The sequence below is a fragment of the Platichthys flesus genome, chromosome 21 (genome assembly GCF_949316205.1).
Source record: "Platichthys flesus chromosome 21, fPlaFle2.1, whole genome shotgun sequence".
NCBI lineage: Eukaryota > Metazoa > Chordata > Actinopteri > Pleuronectiformes > Pleuronectidae > Platichthys > Platichthys flesus.
In genome coordinates, this window is record NC_084965.1 from 16,981,041 (window position 1) to 17,002,118 (window position 21,078).

Below are 21,078 nucleotides of genomic sequence, written 5' to 3' on the forward strand. Positions count from 1 at the left end.
ATGGCCGTAACAAAATCAGTCCATCGGTCAATTTGTCCATATTGTCGCTGTGCTTCAGGCATCATGACGAGCCAGCGTCCTCCCTCCAGCATGGGTCGTCCAATGAGTCGCACTGGGTCTGTGGTCCCTGGTGCTGGAAGACCCCCAACAGGTGTCCGACCTCCTCCAACAGCTATACGTGTTGCAACTGGGGTAAGTCCACTGCAGTTTGGATTGGTACTATCTGAGGTGGGCTTAGGTTGGGGTCAAAAGGCAGCTCTCTAAGTGAGGGTTAAGAGGGGGATCATTAAATACATCATTGATTGGTTAAGATCTAGAATAAATAAAAAGTTTAAAAGCCTGAAGGTGCAGGTAGGATAGTGGGAGGAAGTTCTTATTAAAAGAAGGAGAATATCATTCCGAACACCTGACATATCCATACATACAGTGCCTTGCATAAGTATTCACCCCCCTTGTACTTTTCTACAAAAATACACATATGCGAGTCAAGTGCTTGAAATATCACTGAAAACACAAAAGGCCTAAAAAGTGCGATAAAAGTTCACAAGTTTGTTTTGTTCTGTTTAAGTCAGATCAATATATCGACTAGATAGATCCAAAAGCCCCAAAATAATCCTCGGGTCCCTGACCTCTGATGACATTTATATAAATAACATCAACCTGTTTTGGCATACAGATCTGAGAACAGTGGAATCTTTGCAAATTTTCACCTATTGTTGTTGCTTCCAAATTCTAATAATTATTCAATTAGTTCTACTTCAAAACGTTATAATGTGGGGCAATGTTTATCTGTGTGGGAAATGCACAACCAGGAGCTGTATTTTAGGGACATAATTCCTGCTCTTCACCTTGTATGTACAAAGGAGAGATTAATGCAGTGTCATTCTTCTCCATTGTCTTTTTCTTTGAGGCTACTTGATTATTTTACAGTATCCAATGATTGCTTTTGTCTTCTCCCTTTTCTCTATGTTTGGCATTGTTTTATGTCAAATAAAACAATGAAACGTCTCCTTTCTCATTATAGACTGGGTAACTGTCCACCTTCTGAAAAGGTAAACTTTGGTTAACTCCAGTGTATCTTTTCTTTCTTGGTCAATACAGATGGTTCCAGGTACAAGTGGTCATCCTGGTATGAGGGGCGGGATCCCAAGTGCCACTGCTGGAGTCCTGTCAGCACAGATCAAAGTGACTGACAGGCCGGTCACCCAACAGGGGCTCAGTGGCATGAAGACGGGCATGAAAGGTATGCAGTGACGTCATCGTACCATTTCACATTATCTCATGTATTGGCTCAACATTTATGGCTACTGTGAATTATGTCAAAACAGACATCACATCATTATAATTCCCACTTCTCTTTTGCTTGAAAACGTTTTTCCTTCCTCAATCCCAAACAGGACCTCAGAGACAGATTCTGGATAAGTCCTACTACCTGGGCCTTCTCAGGTAACATATTTGAACTGTACAATATATATAAACACGACAGAAAAACACAAGGGGAATACAGATCCAATAGAACTATACTAGTTTGTTATACTGTAAATCCTTTTGGTTATAGCCACATTAGAGAACATAGTAGGGTAAATTAACTTTGTCGCCACTGAAAGGCTATGTTGCTGTTGTTTACCCCAAAGAGACTTATAAAGGACTAATTCTTAAACTCCCTGTTGGTACATAATTGTCCAAAGTGAATATTATTTCTTTGCTACAGGAGTAAGATCAATGAGTTGACCACAGAGACGAGCAAACTGCACAAAGAGATTGACAACTACAACCAGGAGAACTCTGTCTACCTCTCCTACGAGAAGAGGTCAGTGGTATTTTTACAAGCTTGTGTTCACACTGTATCAATTATACTTGAATAACAGACCCCCCCCCAATAAAAAAGACCCCCAAGTGACCAAATCTTTGTGATTTTCTTTCTTCCTCAGGGCTGAGGGTCTGGCTGCAGAGATTAAGGATCTACAAGGCCAGCTTGCTGATTACAATATGGTAAGCAGCTGAACACGTTATAGATTTTAACCATAGTCAATCACTACTTTCTGTGAGTTGCTGCTAAAAAGTTGTTATACCTTCTACATCCTGGAACTTAGTAAAAAGAGATAGTAAAAACACATTTTACACTATCGAAAACTGTCTGATGCAAATATCCATAATGACTCCCAGTGACTGTAGATCTCAAGTCTGTAAACATCAGCTGATTAAGTGACACAAAAGAAAATCCTGCAGATCATTGGCAATATGTGATGGTAAATGTTTGACTATGGCTGTTGTGTTCTGAAAGCAATAACCAAACATCAGTTACGAATCAGAACTATATTTAAGAAGGGGAAAAAAATTGGTATATATATTATTATACAGTTTTTTTTTTAAGTTTGTGTAAACTCTTGTAATTCCAGCTTGTGGACAAGCTCAACACCAACACGGAGATGGAGGAAATGATGAATGATTACAACATTGTAAGTACTAACCTTTCTGACTGAAACCCTGAAAGTTCTCATATGATGAAAATTCCCTCTCATTGCTTCCACATTCCGTCCTTTCTTCCTAGTTGAAAGCCCAGAACGACAACGCGGCTGAAAGCATCGACAGCATCTTCACCGAGAGGAGGGAGTAAGTATTAAGTCAAAGTTCAATTATTGCTTTAATCATTATTCAAAGCATTTCACAACTTCTAAACAAGACTAAGAAGCTAAAATGGCCGGGGCAAACATGACTCTGTAATTAGCCCTGAGCGCATTATCTTGCAAGTCAGCAAAAATATAATGTGTTTTACACTTTTCCCTGACAAATATACTCTATAGACTGCTAAAGTACCTAACTCACCTGTGCTGTAGTACATACTATATCCTTCCATAAACTGTAGATCATTTTGATCTAATAATGATCCTTCAAGTAAATTAGATTCTACATCTCTTCTTGACTAATGGATTGTTTGTGTACAACCTGAAGTGTTCATTTTGCAGGATATCATTTACTAGGGTGCGGGCAACTGGAATGTGGTACAGAATTATTACATACCTTTGTGTGGTGTTCACGTCTCAATAGGACTGGATTGTGTATATTAGGTTTGATTTTTTGGTTAGGAATAAGGAAGACTTCGGTTAGAAAGAGCTTTAATGTTCACGTCTGTATGTTTTTGCATTATCTTTGTGATGTCACAGAGTAACATAAAAACGATACAAAAAGCAGTAATGGCTTGGATCACCACCAGAACAACAAACTCACGCTAAGAGACAGTGACTGTCTGACTGATAGTATTTAGCAGTGCCAATAAATAAGTAAGTGAAATAATTGTATCTAATTTGCTTTCGATATGACATCTAAAAAAAAAAAAAATCCTGACGTTTTAAACACCCATCTGTGTAAGAAGGTGACTGGCTCCTTTGGTAACTTAGGGCACAGTCACAAATACGTGAATCCGAAGCTAATATTGCGGGTAAATGTTCACCAAAGTTGAACTGCTTGCAAAACCATACTGCGATTTGCTGCGTCACAGTAAGTAATTGTTTTATTCGCCCCCCCCTGCTGGCACAGATAGGAAGTGAATGGGAAGTGAAGGTTCACCACTGCTACATTCGTGTATGTGTGACCGGGCCCTAAAGCGGCTCTGTGTTCCTTCATGGTTCTGACAAATCCCCCTGTTCAGCATGTCACTCTTCCCTCTTGATGTATGGATCCTCGAAATACCCATCCTCGTCCTCCTCCTCCTGTCCTCGCCCGTTCTGTCTCTCAAAGGTGAAGGTCTGATGGTTGTTGTATCTTCCGATCTCCGAGAACACCGTTGAGGCAAAGTGGTCGTCGTCATCCTCCTGTGGGTGTAGCCGCCGATGACGGTAGTTGTGGAAGAGCTTGTACCAGGAAGGCCCCTTGATGGCACATACAATGAGCATTGAGGTTGTCAGCGCCAGGGCTACGACACATGCTGTGAACTTCCATGTGTTGCCGAGCACCGGTGTCTGGTCTGGTGGAGGTTGGAGGGAGAGGACAGAGAGGAGAGACCGTTAGTATTGTCATGTCCTTTTTGTTCATCTACATATATAAGAAGATTTATATCTATTCTGGTCTTTCTCCTACCATGGTTTAAGCTGTGGTTCTGGCTGGATGACAGTGTGATCGTTGGTGTAGTGGTTGAAGCCTCGGACTGGTGAGAGGTGACCGGTGTTGTTGATTTTTGTTGGTCAGTAGTAATCGCGAGTGATGATGATGGGTAACACACAGCTGCAGCCTCTAAAAGATCTTTTCCAGCCTGTTTTTCTGGAGAAGCACAGGTGACTCCAGGTGGCCCTGTGGAGACATTTCACAGAGAAGTCATTCAATTAGTGAACATTCACTTGAGTAGTTTAAAAGTACCCTAAGACAATCCCATGGTTTTTAAGTACTGTTTTTTAAATAAGGTCTAGTTCAAGACTTGGTGAGTTTATCTACACAGACAGACACATGTAGTGTGAACTTGAACAGGCTCTGCTTTTCTCTCTGACCCCACCATGTTAAGATGACTCGTATTCATTGCAAACAATAAATGTTAGATTCAAACTCAGGACCACAGGACCAGCTGTAGGCATCACAGCTCATTGATCTGCAATAAATAATCTCCCATACTTCCAAGCTATTTCCACTCAGAGTCCATACTCCCATGCACCAATGGAACTGAGGGTTAGAGTAAAAAATAGATTTTGTAATGTTGAGGTCTGACAAATAAATGCTTCCTGTTTGTTTGGGGTCGTTTTTTCTTCCTCTTGTTGAAGGTTCAGGGCAGAGGTTGTTGCAGCTTGTTAACCTCTACGAGACAAATTGTGAACCAAATAAAATATAATTTTGATTCTAACTACAAGAAAGCTGATGACTTAGCAGTAAAATACCTTAAAGAATATTAACTATTATTTTCTCTATTATTCAGATTTAATAATTTGTCTCTCCATTTGTATCCTTTTTGTCTTACCAACAGACAAATCTGAGCCTAAAACTCAAGGCAGTTTAATAATTCTACACCAGGCTGGATAAGTCAGTCACAACTCTATATATAACTTAAGTAAATAAGTGTATGATAAATATTTTTACCAATGGTAATGTTTGCTGCTGTGATCTCCCCAATGATGCTCAGCAGTGGACAGGAACAATTCCAGGGGTTTCCCTGCAGGTTCAGCTTCTAATGGGACCAGATAAGATCAGTCAGAATAATACCCAGGTTAATAAACTGTAAATAGAGTTCTGATGAAGGGATTACAGTATGTACTGTATTGTGTTTCTTTTTAATGAAAAGAGCCTGGCACAGTGATGAGGGGAAAAACCTTTAATGAAATACACCATCTTTTTCAAAAGTTATCAGTAAGGTATGACTTCCCAACTTGGGAGAAGACAAATGTCACAATCTCATGTGTTAACTCTCGAGTCAATGAATGGTTAAATGATCAATATGACTGGCATGTGAAATTATATAATCTAATTTCCAGTGTCACTCAAATTAATCTGAACTGTGTGTTAATGCTAAACAGCTAGATGATACACACTGGAAATATTGCTTGTGTCGTAGGATTTTGTAGAATATCTTCCTAGATTGTGGTTGCATTGTACCTGAAGGTTGTTTTTCCCGCTGAGTAGTTGTGTGGGGAGGCTTGTCAGCCGATTGTTGGACACGTCCAGCTCTGACAGGACATCCAGGTCAACGAAAGCCTCAGGATCCAGGCTATAGCAACAGCCACAAGTCTAGTCAGTTGTAGTGATCACTGTAAGTAATACTTCTTACAGTTACACTTCTAAGGTGCATCGTCAAATAGACACTAATATCACTAGTTTCCACAAAGATAAACTAAAAAAAAAACTACGTGTATATCCATACATTTTTAAGAACACACTATTTTGACATTTCACTGTGTTAACACAACATACCTAAGATCTATTCAAATTAGCAACTATCCAATACAGATTTTGGCAAAGGCTTAAATGTTTATGTGCCTTGTTATTCACCATCTGATATTGTTCCTGGTAAGAGATAGCACTCTGAGGTGTGGAACCACTGAGAAGTACTTGGCTGGTACAGCAGTCACCAGGTTACCATCCAAGTGGAGTTCTGCCAGTGTGGGATAAGAGGACAGGGCTACTCGGTCGGTCTCATTCAGGGTAATCTGGTTCTCCTGGACCAGCAGTTTAGTAACGTTGGAGCTGTTGTCATTACTGGGAATGACCTGCAGAGCCTTGCTGCTCAAGTTCTTCACATCCTGATGGATGAATGGATAGCTATTACCAACAATCTGAATGAACACGTACAATCACAGAAGATATGTAAAAAAGTTATAAAATGTTAAAGAACGTTTCATACCGGAGCATCCTCTCCAGCAGCCTGTGCAACTTCTCCCAGGATATTCAAGACCACCACTGCAGTAACACACAGCAGCAGGAGAGGTTGCCGGCACCTCTGCATCATGCTAACAAATAGAAAACACAGTTGGTAACTAATGCTTCACACAGAAAATAGACTAATATGATTCACCTGAGAAAACCCATGAGAGCTTTGTTTTCCCCGCTGGTCAGTTTTGAGCTCTGACTCTCAGTCCCTCATTCAAACAGACTCTTCTGTAGCTTTATCTTCACAGGTGATGCAGGGTTTCCCTACATTTCACTTTGATTTGAGCTTAATAGGTTAAACTGCTTTGCTACAGCACAGGCTCAAGTGGATTATATTATTTATGAGCGTGCAAAAAGACATTCTCATAACTTTAAACAAATATTATGAATAATATAATTTCTTGTGTCCTTTTTTCTCCTTTTAGAGCAGCAGGAAACAATTATTATAGTTTTACCTATAATATAGCAGAAATAGAATTGCAGATTCATATCCCGGAGATCATTTGACAGTTTCAATAAAGTACAATGTATACCATCTGTTAAACTACTTTATTATTACATTACGATCACTGTAAGCAGGGAGCTTTTGGATATAGTGTTCATGAAGTAAATTGACATGTACTATGAACTGTGAACTGCCTTGCATTACTTGGACACTAACTTGGTATAAATCCTTGTGTGGAAAATATACAGGAAAATACACAGAACCACGTCTTTATCAACTGATTAAGCTTAATCTGATTAATTATGTTAACTGTGATGTAAATTTGTAAATTTGTTTCCACGTATAAATATGAACACAAAATACTGTACATTGGATTCGACAAATCAGTTCAAGCGGATCTGTCCCTATAACATATTCATTTACAGTAACTGAAGGCACTTACCTGCACGTCTCCTGGCACCAAGATAAAGCTTTATTCACCTGTCACCTTGACTCAGCCAGCACAGCAAACAACCTTTGTTCCTTGTAAAACACAAAGGCTGACATACCCTGTTCCTGTTAGCTAACGATTTATGATGAAATGCCTGTCCTCACTTCCCCCTCTCTGTCTTACTTTGGTTAGAAGTATCTTTAAAGCTTTTTGTTGGAAATGCATTTAATTTAAAGTGAAGATAATACAGGACATAAATAAATGGGAATAATGAGAAAAGCCTGTACTTCCACGGAGAAGCTAATTGAAGACCGAGAGGAGGGAGTAAAGAAAGCAAGAGTAAACATTTTACAGATATGGTAGGGAGGTGAGAGTAAGGTCCAAAGCATGTTTGAGTTAGGTGGAGGAAATGAGAAGAGGAGGAATGATGGAAAGAAGATAGAACAATATGGAGAGAAGAGAAGAGAAAAAACGCAGATGAGTTTTAGATGGAAGGAAATGAAAATGAGATACATAAGTAGTTAAAGGAAAAGGAAAGGAAGGCATCTGCAAGTCTTTAGACACGTTTCCTCACTTTATCCCTTCCACCCATTGACCCTGTGTATCCTTCTCTGTTGTGCATTTGCTCCCCAGACGAGAGGAGGCGATCAGGGGGATTGAGGAGGAGATCAAGAGGGAGAGGCAGGTCGCTGATGAAGTCGTCCAATCAATGTCTGCTGCAAAACAAGAGAAGTATTTCACTATGGCTTCAGCCAATGAGGAGCTGTTACAGGTATGATTGTAGTTTATATAGAGAATAAGGAATATAATACTGCTCTTATGCTTGTATTAGTATAACAGGCATTACGCCAGGATGCTATTGTAGTATATCCATGGCACTGCAATGACAATACTTAAAGTTACAGTGCAGGAGCTTAGTACTTCCCCTTAAACTCTTCCTTGTTCCTCAAACTTACAAATTCAAAATGTTTGTTATGAAAAACATATTAAATGGCTCAAATGTAACTCTTCACCTTCAGTCCTTATTCCGTGACTGACATCTATGAATAAGCTAATATGGCCCCGCGCCTGCTCCCAGTCTCCCCACCCTGCAGCTGAGGAGTCTTTTCCAGCTACTGAGCCCCACCCACCAGTTGATAGGATTGGCTTCTTATGTTTCATCATCATAATATAACCCCTTGCTGTCTGTTTTTTTCAGACTGTCAGTTCTTTACTCCAGTGTTAAGGTGGAAGAACTGGACTGGTTATAGACTCAAAAATATTTCTTTCATCATCTAAGTGGAACAATGGCAACATGTTTAAAAACTTGATTTTAGCTAGAGGGAGACTCATACTGTAGTTTAACACTGGCACCATCTTTCGTTTTGTTTGTTTTGCAGGAGCTCACTGTTCTGCAGGAGGAGTTGGACCTTCTGGTGACCAGGAAGGAGGACTATGAAGCAGTGAGTTGGGTCCAAGAGTATGGGGGGGACAGCTTCCTTCTGGGTTCAAGTTAAATCCAAGACATTGGAATTTTTTAACCCTAACCCTAACCCTAACCAATACCTGCTACACAGTCATACCAGCAAATATGCAAAAGATATCAGTAAACCCAGCATGGATGATAAAACCTACAGTGAAATATGTTACTTACTTCCAAACATTCCGGATAATAAAAAACAGTCACCAAACACAATCTGAACCCAGATGAAGAGTAGAAAACAATCCAATGATATCAACATGAATTTTACATAACGTCAGAGATCTGAAAAATGTGACATGTTATTGTGTGCAGGAGCTGGCCCACTCGCAAATAAAGCAGGAAGTGGTGCGTCTTCATGAGACTCTGTCAACGCTGGAGGGGAAGCGTGAAGCCATGGAGGCTGAGCACAAGAGCCTGGGCTCCCCCCAGGAGGAGAGAGAGAAGCTATTCAAACAGGTCGGCTTCACAAAAGAAACAAGTCGACGAAATCCGACATGAAGCAAAAAATAAACTTGTGTTAACACCAACTAACCTTTAATTCAACAGTGATATTGATATAGTCCTGTTTTATATCTACCTCAAGGTACAATCACTGGCTTTTTCTAGAGCTTTCTACTGCAGCTCACAATCCTCCATTAGGACCACGAGATGTGGTTAGAACTGGTTTTAATTGAAGTCAACTCAACATAGTGACTCAATAAAGATTTTCTGATTTCCAGGTGAAGGAGGACAACCAAGAAATTGCCAGTATGGAGAGACAGTAAGTTTTCATATAATCAGTTCCTTGTAGATTTTAAACTTATTTTGTGGTCCTTGTAGTGACGTGTGTGTGTCTGTGTGCGTGTCGTCCAGGCTCACAGAAACCAGAGACCGGACCACACAAATCAAAGAGCAGATCCAACAGCTGGAGCAGGACTCAGAGGAAGCTCAGGGTAAATTACAAAAACAACATTTTTCAAATAAATATTTTGTTTTCAGTTGAGAATCTCAAACCTTTGATACAACTTCACATTTAATTCATAATTTTTTCATGCTATATTTCACAGCTACGTTGACATTTTTCCAGTTTTGATATTATTTAAGATTAAGTGCCCTTATTGCATTAACAGACTCAATATCTTTTTAAATGTGGTCTGTATGAGTCAATGTGTTTAGTTCCAGTTCATGGAGTTCCCATACCTTTTTTTAATATAATATTAATGTGACATCTCTTATCATGCTTCTTCCATCAGGAGAGGTTCAACAGAAATACAAGGAGCTGAAGAGGAAAGAGGAGGAAATTGACCGTAAGTAAACATTTTGAGGAGAACTAGACAATATCAAATGTCATATTATGTACTGAATTATATAAATAAACGTCCTCTACTCTATTATTGCATTGTAACTGATGATGCACAGTTTGTAGGATCAGTTATGTGCCGTCGTGTGTGAATTCTAAGCTGTATTCTAAATATCTAAAATTACGTAAGAAGTGTCTTTCTGGAGGTAGCCACCAGGTGTCGCCAGAGTCCGAATATCTCTCAATCTTTCAGCCCTCAATGTATAGTAACGTGCAGCCAGTCGTAAGTGGCAGTAATTTCCTTCCTTTGTTTCAGGCTTCCTGGAGTCCTTTGAGGTGTCCAGGTCTCAGGTGCAGGAGAAGATGAGGCAGAGCCAGGAGGACACTGTCTCCCTCCTGGAGCACAGCAGCAGGGTGAGGAGGAGAGGAGGGGGAAGGGGGAGGTGGTAAAGTAGAGTGTGGACAGAAGGCAGAGAATAGTAAGAAAGAAGTGTATCAGCCAGAAAAGTGCTGGAAAGCCTATGATTGTGTTTGTGTGTGTAGAACATGTTGCGGCTGCGTCAGGTGGATACAGTGACGGCCAGTGAGCTGAGGAGCATGCAGGAGGTGCTGGTCAGCAAGGAGACTGAGGTGGTCCAATCAGCGAGCACCGCCAAGGGACTGACAACAGGTAACATGCACACACACACACACACACACACACACACACACACACACACACACACACACACACACACTGACACACTGACGATACCTACAATGAAAAACATACAAAACAGGCAAATTGTTCCTTGTTCACTTCCCCTTCCACCACCCCAGAGTCGCAGCGCTTGCAGCAGGACCTGGAGAAGGTGCAGCAGCTGGAGGGGAAGATCACAGGAGAGCTCAGCACCCTGAAGGAGCGCGTCAGCACCATGGAGACTGAGCTGCACACCTACCGAGACCTGGACACCCTGAGAGACACAGCCGAGGACAAGAAGAAGGTGACACGGGTCAATCATAAAGTACACATTTAGAAACAGACAGAGCTTCTCAAATCTGTACTGTGGGTATACGTATGGCTGTATTTGTTTGTAGCTGGAGGTATGAGCTTCATCAGATTAATCAAAACCAACACTGTAATCTGTTTCCAGTTCTGACATTAAGCTTAAGGACCCCCGTGTGTTTGCTCGTGCATTGCAGAGGCTGCAGGACGACCGAGTGTCACTGACTCAGCGTCGAGATTCATTCAAGCAGCTCCTGGACGAGATGAACCAGAAATATGAAGCTCTGAAAACCAAACTGCAAGAGAACGAGACTCACGCTCAGGTGACAGTTTACGCTCAACATTTTCTCTGTGAACTTTTTATGTCTTCTTATGTTTCTGTCATGTTTTGTCTTTTAAATTGTCACTTCGGGATTTTCTTGATTCCCTAAAGGGTTTTGAGAACATTCGAACGGAGGCGTTCACTTCCATTCTGTGCAAGCTAGGGGCTTGTAAAACATTTGCTTCCTTTGCAATCTATCAGCACATTTTATTTGTGTAGTCCATATTCCCAAATCAAAGTTAGTCTCATAGGGCTTAAGGTGTTGTCTGCCCGAAACAGGAGGAAGGAAAACCTCAGTGAGAGCCTTAGTGAGGGATCCCTCTCCAAGGACAAACAGACATGCAATAGATGCTGCGAGTGGCAGCGCACGTCAATACAATAACAATATTTACAACATTGTCACATGTTGCTGCTGCCTGCAACAACCTGCCTGACACATACTCTGCATACGTGTGACTGGACCTTAGGAGTGAACCTGAGAAATGGACAGAAACTCTATTAAGCACTGACACCTCCTCTTTCCAGTCCTTTTCTTTTCTCTGTGAAGATCCCATGAACTCATTCTGACTACAACATGAGTGTGAGGGTTTGTGTGTGAGCCGATGGGCACTGTTGAGGTGCCCTTGAGCAAAGCACCTCAACAGTTGATGTTGTTATAAACTTGTGATGCTCTGCACATGCTAATATCATGTGGGGTCCCCTTTGTGTCTGTGCTTTATTTCGTAGCTGGCTAACCTGGAGAGGAAGTGGCAGCACTTGGAGCAGAACAACTTTGTGATGAAAGAGTGTATCCTCTATCTGTGGTTGTGTGTTTTGGCTGAGTGGTGCCAGTCGGCCTCTCCACAGGAAACGGCTCAGTGAGACGGGTCTCTGGTAAAGCCCTTTCATTTGCTCCTCAGTGATTTGTCCTTAACTGCAGCACCAGTCATCGCTTCGAAATCCCAGGAGAGCGACTACGCGTCGGTGGCCAAGAACGTCTCTCAACAAGTGGCCGAGTACAACAAGTGTCTCATCGAGTCGCTACAGAGCAACAGGAGCTGAACACACAGGGACACAATGTGTATTGTTAACACAGTATGAATGGTTGGTTATCACACCCAGTGAGACTGGCTAGGATACAAGATATGCTATCAAATATTTATGGTTAACTGTCAATGATACTGACATAACACTGCTCCTAGTAACCTTCACACATGTGTCAGTAAGACAGTCATCTTAAAGGGATAGGTCACCCAAAAATAAAAATTCACTCATCTACTCACCACTATGTCGATGGAGGGCTGGATGACGTGTCAGGGGTTAACAGCGTTGAAGCTGAATCAATTAAAGTTAATGGTGACCGAGACTTCAAACGGTGTAAATGACTCTGTTTCAAGTCGATTTTGAATGTCTACACACTTGAACGACTCCATGCAAGCAGCATGGAGACATTTTGTGTTTTAAGTTTAAGAATAGTTCACCATTTACCTTACATATAAGACCCACTCCTTTATCGGCATAGTGGTAAAATGATAAGGGAATTTAGATTTTTGGGTGACCTATCCCTTTAAAACTGCAGTTCTTCACACAGTTCAGAGAGGATGTTAGTTTGTCAATGTTTCTCTCATTCCTCTCTTGCAGTTGCTAAACCAGTAATATGTTTGTTTGATTGAATTTGATACATAATTATCTAAAATGTTATTAGCTATTGCACAGCTACGATATTTTTTCAACAGAGGTTTAAAAAAAATATGCTTAATGTCCTTTACAGCTATTGGTCCTTGCAAGAAATAAAAAGGCCATTTAAAAAAGTTGATTTGCTGCAGATTCTTTTAGCAAAACTCAGTGAAGTTTAGAACAAACACATTCTGCTGTGTGTTGGTGTGAGCTTTGTACTTTGTACTACTTCTGTTCACAAATTATGAATGCTCAGGATAACATTTTTATTTTTGTACGTTCCAGGCTGACAGTTATAAACATTAATTTAGCACAAAATGCTAAATGAACAAGTCCTCTTCTTAGAGTCCTTACAGTACTGGACACTTATGTCCCTGTTCAAGCAAAAAAATTCTAAGCTACATGTCAAAGTGTTTAGAAAATGATAGAATTTCACCGTAAAACTAAATTAAATGATTAACGTTAGTCAAATGAAAACATGAAAAATTGTCTTCATGTGGTCAAAACCTTCCAAGAGACAGATGTGGATGGGAAATGTTCATCACAATAAATCTTGCTTCATTTTTGTATTTATTGCTTTTAATTACCGGACAAAAAACAGATCAACAGTTTGCATAAAATCCAAATTCTGCTCTAGAAATATATTTGACCTTTCCAGTACATAGATATCAAAGAGTAAACATTTTAGGCGAGGGTGGGAGCAGACTGATCCCTTGCAAATGTACAGTACAGCATTTGTTTTGTTTTTTATTTCAAACTATCCAGGTCAAACAAAAGTACACATAGGTTGTGTGGAGAGTCCTCAGTATATACACACTGGACTTCACTCTTCTTCTTCAACAGTTTGACTGGTCCCCATCTGATGGTGATCTGATAAGCATGGTCACCTGATCCACTTCAATGCACAAATGATTGGAAATCAGCGGTTGAATGAGAGTAAGAACTTTGTGGGACAGTTTGGGGCATAAATAATCTTCAGAGTCAAACTGGAGTCAGTTTGATCTTTCAGGCTGTTCCTCCTTTTACAGATTTACGTTCACTGTCTCCGTCTCAACCAGCGGCAGCTTCTGGCAGCCGCTTTAGGATTCAGGACAAACAACTGTGTATGCATAGATTCAGATTCACCTTGTGCACTGACAGTAGATGGAGAGTTATTGGTTATAAAAAACAGAGACAAGCACGTCCACAAGGCCTGAAAGAACCAATGAGCAGCCTGAGAGTTTCTCTCTCACGCACACACACACACACTTGATTTGCAGAAACTGTATTTATTCTAAAAAATTTAAGCGCATCCCTAAGAAATGGCTCCTTATGAAAAATTTGTATTGTTCAATTAAAAAATAAAGGCCATCATATGTTCGATGTTATTAAATCATCCTTTAGTTATTTTGAAATCAGACTGTTAAGTACTTTCACACAGTATGGAGTCCTAAAGTGCTCAATATTAAATAAATGGATTATCATTTGAAAATAGCCAAATATGATCTAATTATTGTTATAATAAAGGAGTTTTATTGAACATATAGAAATACCCTTTTTCACAGGGAACCTCTTCAGTTAGCAAGCTCCATAGCTGCTGCTGCTACATTTAGCCAGTTAGCTCCTGTTGGTTAAAGCAAACAACAGTGTCAGAGCAATTCAGAAACAACTGATGTGAATAAACACACAAGAGACTAAACCTCTTTAACCACACACTGTTTGTTTACCGTCTAAGAGCTACACAAATGAGACAGAAAGTAGTGTCTCTCATGAGTGTAATAGTTAAATAAATATATATTTAATAGTTGAATAAATTAAATGTTGCGCTAACTGGCAGCAGCTGTTATATTAAAGTAGACTTTTGAAAAAGGAGCCCAAAAATGGTCAAGAGTTGAGTGAGTAGTTTTAATGAATTATTTCACAAAATATTGTTGAACGTTTTATCTATTTATGCACTATTGCATATTTTAGGGCTCCATGTTCTCCCATTCTATCCCTGAGCCGCCTCAGGAAACTCAAGTCAAATACTGGATCAGCAATTCAAACCGTAAATCTTTTCATGAAATCACAGAGTGCAGAAAAAGTTGGATATCTCCTTCTTCAGTGTGCAGCACAACATGGACTTAGAACCAACAAGGCAATATTACATCTTCCAGACGCGATCCGACATAGAAATAAAACCGTCCAATAATAATAATAATAATACACCCACTTAGCATTCGTAGGTTAAGGGCAAGAAACAATGATAATTCAGCGAGGATCAAGCTATACAAGTCAAACCTGAAACCAAAGTGCCCACTGCTCCATCTGGAAGGCAACGGCTGAAATATTTGCTCACAATAAAAAACATTAATAAACTAAAAGCTGGATGCTGTAAATCCTCTGTGGAGAGCATAAGAGGCTGCACCCAGCACCACCTAACTCTTCTTTTAATGTCATTAGCCATCACACAGTCCGTTTGGACTCTCTACAGATAGATCATCATGGTGGTGTCTCACTCAGCATTGGCCACCAAGACCACACAATGACTTCTCCCATTTAGTAGGTGGGGCTAAAACAAGTACATGTGAAAAAACGAAATAGCCCTTTCTTCATCCATTGGTTAAAAAAAAAAAAAAATTAAGAGGAAATAAAATTCACTTTTACACAGGGACTGAACCTTCTGCTACAGCGTCGGTTTATATTACGACCTGCAGCATATTTCCTGCTCGAGTTAGAAAACTGTGTAATTACAGGGTCAGCTCACTGACTTCATGACTCTTTACTCTGCTGTATATTTAACATCATGTTAAGTCACAAGTGGCCACAATTAAGCAAACAGTTATAGTCTTGTTCTTATGAATGGGAAGCACAGCTAGTTTCCTACAGCCATGAATAATCGTGTCGAAAAACTTTGCCCCGAGCAAGATGAGAGGATGTACACGGCTGTCATTCAGTTGACTGACACGGCCAATGTGAATTAAAGGGAGCAGAGTAGTTAGTGTTTGAATGAAGGTTGAATTTAAGGCAAAAAAAAGGATCTTGTAGAGATGTCAGGGTGTTTGAGTGACGTGGGAGGAAGCTGTGATGATAGGATGTTCACACTGCCTCGGAGTCGAAAAGGGTCAAAACAGGTTTTTGCCTTAGGACACGAAGCAAACTGAGGTTAGAGTTCTCCAAGTAGTCGTTGTCTCCAGTAAAGAGTGTCCAATCAGAGCCACTTACTCTTCAGGAGAGCATGAATTTAACCAAAGGACTAAGTTCTACAAGTGTTATTGATGACGTTGAGTTCCCTCGGCTTGTTTCAGGGTCGATTGATATTCTTCTTCAGTGGCGGCTCCACTTCTTCATTAAGAACACACATCTCCTTCTAAAGTGTTAACCAGTTGAAAAAAGGTTTCACACCTGTGTTACTACATTATACCCAAACCCTCACAATGCCGTATTTTCTGACAAGTTTGCTACTTCATGTGGATTTTTATCTTAAAAATGAATGAATCCTAACAACATGTTTGCAGTGAGAACTGTTTTAGTGCATTTAAGTTCCTGTTTCACTATTTCACCAAGTAAAACAATAAAAAAAATAAAACAGAACAAACACAAAGCAGCAAGTTTACCTTCTAATCAAACACAGATCAAGTAACAGAAATGCATGAGATCCATGAATTTTCATACAATCTGATTCCTTAAATGAGAAGGTGTACATTCAGGAAACATGAGCAAAATTGAAAATTAGAACGAACATAAAATCCATTTTGCTGACATTACTTTTTTGATTCTTGTTTTTTAATCTTTGAAAACTACTATACACTTCTGTCAGACATAAAATCCCCGGTAACCAGTAATAAAGAGGAAAAACTGCATTAATACATTGTTTTTAGAAAGAAGTGTAAAAGAACCATTTTTCAGTCGAGACTACTCTCCACTTTTATGTAAAAACAAAACAATCTTATAGTTATTTAATAAGTTAATCGTTTCCAACCCTCAGTGCAAAAATATCTAAAACAAACTGAAAGGGAAGGGACTGGGAGTCACTGATGGTGCGCATGAGACAGTGTGTCATCTCCACAGACACTAGATGTTCTCAGGCACGAGCACTTAGACTTTGTCCACCGAGCCCTTGGCAGGTTGAGATTCTGTTTTCCTGAAGTGCACAGATGCTTTAGTGCACCGCTCACACGCTGCCTGGGGGGACAACAGAAGACTGTCCCCGTGGCAACGAGACCAGAGGAACTCTTCGTCTTTCCTCTTCTTCCTCAGTCCGCATTGTCGAATGCTTCTGAAATGTGGGCGGCAGCGTACTTTAACCGGAGGCCACCTGCAATGGAAGCACACAGGCAGCCACATGGACACACAGACAGATGTATCCAAACACACAGAGGATACACAATCAGTGGACAGCTGAGGAACAGATCATCTGAACATTACAGAAGGTCGGTGAACTTCGACCTTACGCTGTTTCTGTATATCCCGGTGTGTAGGTACAGTATTTTTACTGAGCTTTTCAAAAGCTGCTCGAAACACTGTTTTCCCATGCTTTAGTTGGCCCACATGCTTTCCATTGAAAATCAAAGTGAAGCACCCATGCACTGCTCTTTACCAATGGTGGGAAGGTGAACTAGATATTTGTTCACCAAACCAACCAGATAATCTTATTATCTTACGGGTTTTTCCTATTTTTTCTACTTATTATTCAAGATTTGTATTATCATCTTCTCCACCTCATTGTGGTGCGCAGAACATCAAGTTGTTAGTTTGGTAAGTGTATATATACCCCCCTGAGTTTGTCTATGGTGACAATGAGATATTAATTAAATTGAGACAGTCCTACAACAAGGTTAGGTGATTAGATTGTGTAGTACACCAATGTAAACAGTTTCAGTTGAATTCTTCTTTTGAAAAACACTGTAAACCCACAGAAACATACACAGAACAGCTGCTGCAAAGAAAACCTCTAAACATTTTCAGCCAGGAGGTGGCTCAGTGGTTTATCTCTTCAGTTAGTACAAGAACTGTCACTAGAAGGTGATGTTGACAATTCAACGCGTGTGGGTCTAAACTACTGCTGCTAAAGTCGTTCCTACAAGTGGTTGAATTAGAGCAGCTGGTTTTAACACTGACTTAAGAGCTAAACACTTTGGGTTAAGGGTTAGCTGATTTAATTCCAGGTAAGAACACTGACAGTCTGACTCCTACCACACTGTCCCAGTCTTGATTTTTCCAAGCATCATACTGGTGCCAAAAATACCTGGTGAGAATGATCTCTAACTGGTCTAACTGGTCAAGACTAATTTCTGGACTTTTGTCTAGGCTTCTGGGAAAAGAAAACTAATGGCTCCTCTGTTTCTCCCTGCTTTGCGTAGCTGCATTACCTTGCTGTGTGGAGTCTATGGAGGGCTGGTTGCAGTCCTGAGCGTAGTGGCCACTGACTCCACAGTTAAAACAGGACACATTCCCGCTCTTCTTATTGACTCCGCCTCCTCCCAGAGTTGCAGCGGGCAGCATCCCCAGAGGATTCTGGTACACGTGCTGGTAGACCCGCTGGCAGAAAGATGCCGGCGCCATCTGCTGCTGGAGGTTGTAGGTTGCGGCTGCGGCGACCGCCACCGCAGCGGCCTGGGTGCCCAACATGTGTGATGGCACGTCTGCGTGGCTGTGGGAGTGAGTGTGCAGGGGGCCGTAGGGGGACGGGTGTGCAGGAGGTGGCGCAGTGGTGAAGAAGGGCGACAGGGTGGCAGCACCGTTGGCCTGGTGAGGAGGCTGGCCCTGGGTGAGGTAGCTGTTACTGCACAGGCTTGTTAGCTGGAAGAGAGGTGGAGGAACGCTGAACACCTGACGAGCGGCTGCTGCTGCCATTTGGTGGGAGGGGAAGAATAATGGGGCCTGGCAGCTGGGGGGGGCGCTGACACTGCTGCTGTTGCTGCTTCGCCCACCACAGTTGTTATGACAACCACACGTACCACAGCCCATCGGTTGCTGCTGCTGTTGTTGTTGTTGATGTTGTTGTTGTTGATGATGTTGCTGCTGTTGATGTTGTTGTTGTTGATGTTGTTGATGTTGTTGCTGCTGCTGCTGCTGCTGCTGTTGTTGTTGATGCTGTTGTTGTTGATGTTGATGATGCTGCTGCTGCTGCTGCTGTGGTGGTGTCAGCTGCTGTGGAGTCACTTGTTGCTGCTGGGTTTGCTGAAGGGTAATAGGGATGCCAGGGGCAATGGAGGCACTTCCAGAGGAAGAACCACTGTTGCTGTAGGATGTACATTCACTGTGTGCTGTGCTGTGAGTAGGTGCTGGACTGGGGATGGGGGCAGGTCCAGAGGTGTGGGTGGGCACAGCTGGGGGAACAGCAACTTGTACATGTCCAGAAGATGGAGCCAGTCCAGTGGCTGCAGGTGCTCCTGCAGCAGGCATCACAGATGAGGGGATAGGGGGCAAGGTATAGGGAGAAGGCAGGCCAGATGGTAAAGTTAAGCCAGGGTGCTTGGCGTGTGAAGGCTCCACATGTGGCATAGAGGAAGCCAGACCTGAGCTGATACTGGCCGGGTCTTGGCAGGGCTGCTGAGGAGGAGAGGAGAAGGACGTGGGGCCAGGGGGCATGACACTCATGGCTCTGATTGGGGCCTGATGTGAAGCCTGTGGCATGGCAACAGTAGAACCACTTCCTGATGCTCCATTAGCTCCACCCAGAACGGTTTTGAACCTCTGAACAAAAGGCTGCACAGACAGACTTCCTTGAGGTCGGACGCCAATCAGTGGAATCCCAAAGGTCGGGAGCACATCCCTCTTCTCTGGATCTCCCACAATTCCTGGGCCTGGAATCGCTGGAGGCACTAAGGGCATCTGCATCATCATTGTCCCAGATGAGGACTTCCCATCAGGGGCGATGCTTTGGCTGGGAGGTGGCAGAGAATGCATGAAGGAGAAAGGGGGAAACTCTATGCTGCTCTCCGTGCACAAAGGCCGGTGGTTGTTGGAAGACAGAGAATGGACAGAGGAGACGTCCCCCACCACAGCTGGAATGGTCTGGTGTGTGAAGAACATGTCAGGACAAGGACCTTTACTGGAGTCATCAGAGTGGCTGTCTGTGTCTAGTAGAGAAACAAGAACAGGTAAGAACAGATTGATTCCACGTTGCACTGACGTCTTTCATTACAGAACCTGTAATTCTTTAATATACATAGTGTGATATTGTACCTTTGTTGTTGTCATCCTCACTGTCAAGGCTCTCTGGCCCTCTGTGTTGGGGGCTGGATGGGGAGCTGTAGCTTTCTGATGATGTTTCGCCAAACGTATCTGGACCAGAACCCCCATCTGCAACAACATCTGTGTTAAACAAACATCTGGCTACTATATGTATATGTACAACAGTATGGTTGATTGCGTTGATCAGAGCGACTGTTGTGCATGTGCGTTGTGTAAATAGTATGGAGCTGGATAGAACAGGGTCTGAAAACACTGAGTAGCAACAGCTTGCACAGGAGAGCTGTGTTCAGCGTCACAACACGTTCGTTTTTTTATCTTACAACCAGTGGACTTCTAATATTAATGTTAATTTATATTTGTTTCTTCTTTCTATATCAATGGTTTTGCTTATCTAATAAAAAATTAGAAATTGAAGGAACTTTCTGAAGGGGATTCTACAGTGTCACAGTTTGTCACACAGGGGAAGCATTTAACAGGAGCCTTTATCCCTTGAACACCATTTTGTGAGCCAATATTATGTAATAGAATGATATATTTGCACAAAAAAATTGTGGTGAATTAGTTCCTAGCAGTTCCTGTTTGCAATGGAGGTAGATCATTTGCAATGGACAATTTAAGTACTGAGTGATAAGGATATGTGTATTTAGGATTATGAGGATATATTCATGGTTGTAATATCATCCTTTGATACAGTGTAGCTGTGCTGAATCTAAATAAACTGTATGTGCATCATCAAGGGAGTTGCAAGTCATTTCATATCAGTTTCACTCATTCACAACCTTCCCTCTCTTCTGTTGGTCTTTTACATCCAAGCGTGACATCAGCCATCCAGACACTCACCTTTCCTCTGAGGCAACAGAGCTGGCACCAAACTACCATTGGTCACAAAGGCAGCTCCTTTCCCCTTCACCTTGTCCCTGAAGCAGGCAGAGGTGTAGGAACATCAGCAGAGAAATAGAGTAACAAGAGATTGAGATGTGGAGTCAGTGGCAGATT

General features: G+C 41.6%; 3 protein-coding genes across 4 annotated transcripts in view; 1 reads left to right on the forward strand and 2 right to left on the reverse strand.

Moving 5' to 3' along the window:
• ift74 (intraflagellar transport 74) lies at positions 1 to 13,491 on the forward strand. Its single transcript, XM_062379337.1, has 19 exons — positions 1 to 192; positions 1,102 to 1,243; positions 1,398 to 1,446; positions 1,712 to 1,810; positions 1,932 to 1,992; positions 2,400 to 2,459; positions 2,552 to 2,613; positions 7,854 to 7,992; positions 8,600 to 8,662; positions 8,995 to 9,138; positions 9,402 to 9,442; positions 9,535 to 9,614; positions 9,915 to 9,968; positions 10,278 to 10,375; positions 10,505 to 10,631; positions 10,781 to 10,944; positions 11,144 to 11,269; positions 11,995 to 12,055; positions 12,194 to 13,491. Exons 1-19 carry the CDS (start codon positions 1 to 3, stop codon positions 12,307 to 12,309), a joined length of 1,878 nt encoding a protein of 625 aa, XP_062235321.1. The 3' UTR covers positions 12,310 to 13,491.
• LOC133932587 (leucine-rich repeat-containing protein 19-like) lies at positions 3,104 to 7,797 on the reverse strand. Of its 2 annotated transcripts, XM_062379339.1 has the most exons (7): positions 7,233 to 7,797; positions 6,320 to 6,425; positions 5,968 to 6,218; positions 5,575 to 5,686; positions 5,062 to 5,149; positions 4,078 to 4,287; positions 3,104 to 3,964 (listed from the first exon to the last, which is right to left on the reverse strand). In XM_062379339.1, exons 2-7 carry the CDS (start codon positions 6,422 to 6,424, stop codon positions 3,654 to 3,656), a joined length of 1,077 nt encoding a protein of 358 aa, XP_062235323.1. In that variant the 5' UTR covers position 6,425; positions 7,233 to 7,797; the 3' UTR covers positions 3,104 to 3,653. The 2 variants fall into 2 exon arrangements, with proteins under 2 accessions (XP_062235323.1, XP_062235322.1); XM_062379338.1 differs by lacking the exon at positions 7,233 to 7,797 and having other exon boundaries at positions 6,320 to 7,193.
• The window catches only part of zcchc2 (zinc finger, CCHC domain containing 2), a 23,168-nt gene continuing 15,565 nt past the window's right edge, over positions 13,476 to 21,078 (reverse strand). The window contains exons 11-14 of the mRNA XM_062379336.1: positions 20,923 to 20,999; positions 20,074 to 20,190; positions 18,255 to 19,967; positions 13,476 to 17,200 (exon numbers count right to left, since the gene is read on the reverse strand). Coding sequence (XP_062235320.1) covers positions 17,139 to 17,200; positions 18,255 to 19,967; positions 20,074 to 20,190; positions 20,923 to 20,999 — 1,969 coding nt within the window. The 3' untranslated portion in view covers positions 13,476 to 17,138. The remainder of the gene's footprint in view (positions 17,201 to 18,254; positions 19,968 to 20,073; positions 20,191 to 20,922; positions 21,000 to 21,078) is intronic.

What these genes read in the sequence shown, in the direction of transcription:
- ift74 (XM_062379337.1), top strand. Translation starts at nt 1, where the DNA reads ATGGCCGTAACAAAATCAGTCCATCGGTCAATTTGTCCATATTGTCGC. An exon ending in GGAAGGAGGACTATGAAGCA is followed by an intron (nt 8,663 to 8,994) that starts GTGAGTTGGGTC and finishes TATTGTGTGCAG; the next exon opens with GAGCTGGCCCACTCGCAAAT. An exon ending in TCCTGGAGCACAGCAGCAGG is followed by an intron (nt 10,376 to 10,504) that starts GTGAGGAGGAGA and finishes TTGTGTGTGTAG; the next exon opens with AACATGTTGCGGCTGCGTCA.
- LOC133932587 (XM_062379339.1), bottom strand. Translation starts at nt 6,424, where the DNA reads ATGATGCAGAGGTGCCGGCAACCTCTCCTGCTGCTGTGTGTTACTGCA. An exon ending in CTGCTGGAGAGGATGCTCCG is followed by an intron (nt 6,219 to 6,319) that starts GTATGAAACGTT and finishes TTCATCCATCAG; the next exon opens with GATGTGAAGAACTTGAGCAG. An exon ending in AGCAGCAAACATTACCATTG is followed by an intron (nt 4,288 to 5,061) that starts GTAAAAATATTT and finishes ATGTCTCCACAG; the next exon opens with GGCCACCTGGAGTCACCTGT.